Below are 1,950 nucleotides of genomic sequence, written 5' to 3'. Positions count from 1 at the left end.
CGTCCTTTTAGGGACTGCGTGAGGGGGTGCTGAGACCTTGCCCAGTAACCTTTGTGTCAACCCGTGGCTCCGGCAGGCTGACGGTGCCGTAATCGGCTTGAGACGGGCTGCGGGCCTGGCTGGGAGCCATGTGAAGTGCCCTGAGGCTTGTCACCGCCGCCTCCGCGGTCACCCTGTGTTCGGTCCCTTGGAAGGCAGCTTGGGGTTACGACCCGGCAGCATGTACAGGGGGAAAAGTTCATGTGTTCTTGCACCAAACCGGTGTGGTGTGTCCGTCTGTCTCTCCCTAACCCTGTTTGTCCGCCCGCAGGTTCAGCTGCAGCTGCTGACGGCCATCGTGAAGCTGTTCCTGAAGAAGCCGACGGAGACGCAGGAGCTGGTGCAGCAGGTGCTGAGCTTGGCCACGCAGGTGGGTAGAGCCGTGGGTTTTGCCCTCCCTGCCCCGAGGCAGCGGGAGCAGCTCGGTGATGCAGCACCCATGGCAGGAGGCAGATTAACTGGGGAAAAGCTGGTGGTTAAAGTCCTGGAGAGCGAGGACACCATCGCCCGTAGCACAGGAGCTGTCTTGTGCTGTTTCCCTGCTGAGGCTGGTGTAGCCTCTGCAGCAGAGGTGTGACATAAACAGCTTTAACTCTTATCCCCGTGATTCCTCTAATGCTACAGCGAAACTGAGATGGGGCCAAGATGCTCCGAGTTGCCCTGGGGCAGCTAGAGCTTCCCCTGCGCGATGGTTTTGGCACTAACCCCTGTGCTTCCCGAAGGACTCGGACAACCCTGACCTGCGGGACCGCGGCTACATCTACTGGCGCCTGCTCTCCACCGACCCGGTGGCCGCCAAGGAGGTGGTGCTGGCCGAGAAACCCCTCATCTCCGAGGAGACGGACCTGATCGAGCCGACGCTCCTGGACGAGCTGATCTGCTACATCGGGACGCTGGCCTCTGTCTATCACAAACCGCCCAGCGCCTTCGTGGAGGGGAGCAGAGGGGTCGTGCACAAGAGCTTGCCCCCGCGAACAGGCTCGTGAGTATCTCCACCTCCGCAGACCGATGCTGGGACTTTAAGGGCTGGATCGGTGCAACAGGCAGGTCGGATGCTGAGCCAAGTGGCTGTGGGGCTGCCAGAGCCACACACAGCTCATGCAGAGCTGGCTGTGTCCGCTGTGCCAGCAGGACCTGGGCAGGGATCGTCCCCCTGGACTGGGGGCACTGGGGAGGCCACCCCTTGATTCCTGGATTCAGTTCTGGCCCCTCACTGCCAGAAGGACATTGAGGGGCTGCAGCGTGTGCAGAGAAGGACAACGGAGCTGGAGCAGGGTCTGGAGCACAATGTGCTGAGGAGCGGCTGAGGGACCTGGGGGGGTTGAGCCTGGAGCAAAGGGGGCTCTGGGGAGACCTTCTGGCTCTGACAACTCCCTGACAGGAGGGTGCAGCGAGGTGGGGGTCGGTCTCTGCTCCCCAGGAACAAGTGACAGGACGAGAGGAACCGGCCTCCAGTTGTGCCAGGGGAGGTTGAGGTTGTCCCTGAGGAACAATCTCTGTCCCGCTGGGGTTGTGCAGGCGTGTCGCAGGCTGCCCAGGGCCGTGGTGGAGTCCCCATCCCCGGAGGGGCTTACCAAAGCGCCACCCCGGGAGTGGGTTCCCAGCCGTGTTCAGGTGCTGCTGAGGGACAGGGGGCAGTGGGGACCTGGCGGTGCTGGGGAACGGGGGCACTCGAGGAGCTGAAAGGGCTTTTGCCACCCAGACAGTTCTGTGATTCTGTGAAGAGTCGGGGGCTGGGCTGGGCTGGGGTGTCTCTTTGAATGCTCGCTGCAAAGCCCAGCTGGGAGCAGCTGTGTCTCCAGCAGGACCAGTTGGCTCAACCAAAGCTCCTCAGCGCCTGCGTCTCTCTCTTGCCGTTCCCTGTAGGAGTGAGAGCGCCGAGAGCCCCGACGCAGCCACGCCGGGGGTGCA

At 62.8% G+C, this 1,950-nt stretch overlaps 1 protein-coding gene across 1 annotated transcript in view; it reads left to right on the top strand.

The window, feature by feature from the left end:
• LOC104494875 (AP-1 complex subunit beta-1-like) overlaps positions 1 to 1,950 on the top strand; it is a gene marked incomplete at both ends in the record, with an annotated part of 9,933 nt that overhangs the window by 5,147 nt on the left and 2,836 nt on the right. The window contains 3 exons of the mRNA XM_010137768.1: positions 311 to 409; positions 762 to 1,021; positions 1,906 to 1,945. Coding sequence (XP_010136070.1) covers positions 311 to 409; positions 762 to 1,021; positions 1,906 to 1,945 — 399 coding nt within the window. The remainder of the gene's footprint in view (positions 1 to 310; positions 410 to 761; positions 1,022 to 1,905; positions 1,946 to 1,950) is intronic.

The sequence above is a fragment of the Buceros rhinoceros genome, unplaced genomic scaffold (genome assembly GCF_000710305.1).
Source record: "Buceros rhinoceros silvestris isolate BGI_N320 unplaced genomic scaffold, ASM71030v1 scaffold24836, whole genome shotgun sequence".
In the NCBI taxonomy this organism is placed as follows: Eukaryota; Metazoa; Chordata; class Aves; order Bucerotiformes; family Bucerotidae; genus Buceros; species Buceros rhinoceros.
The sequence above is the reverse complement of the archived record's forward strand: the minus strand, read 5'-3'. Positions and strand labels throughout refer to the sequence as shown.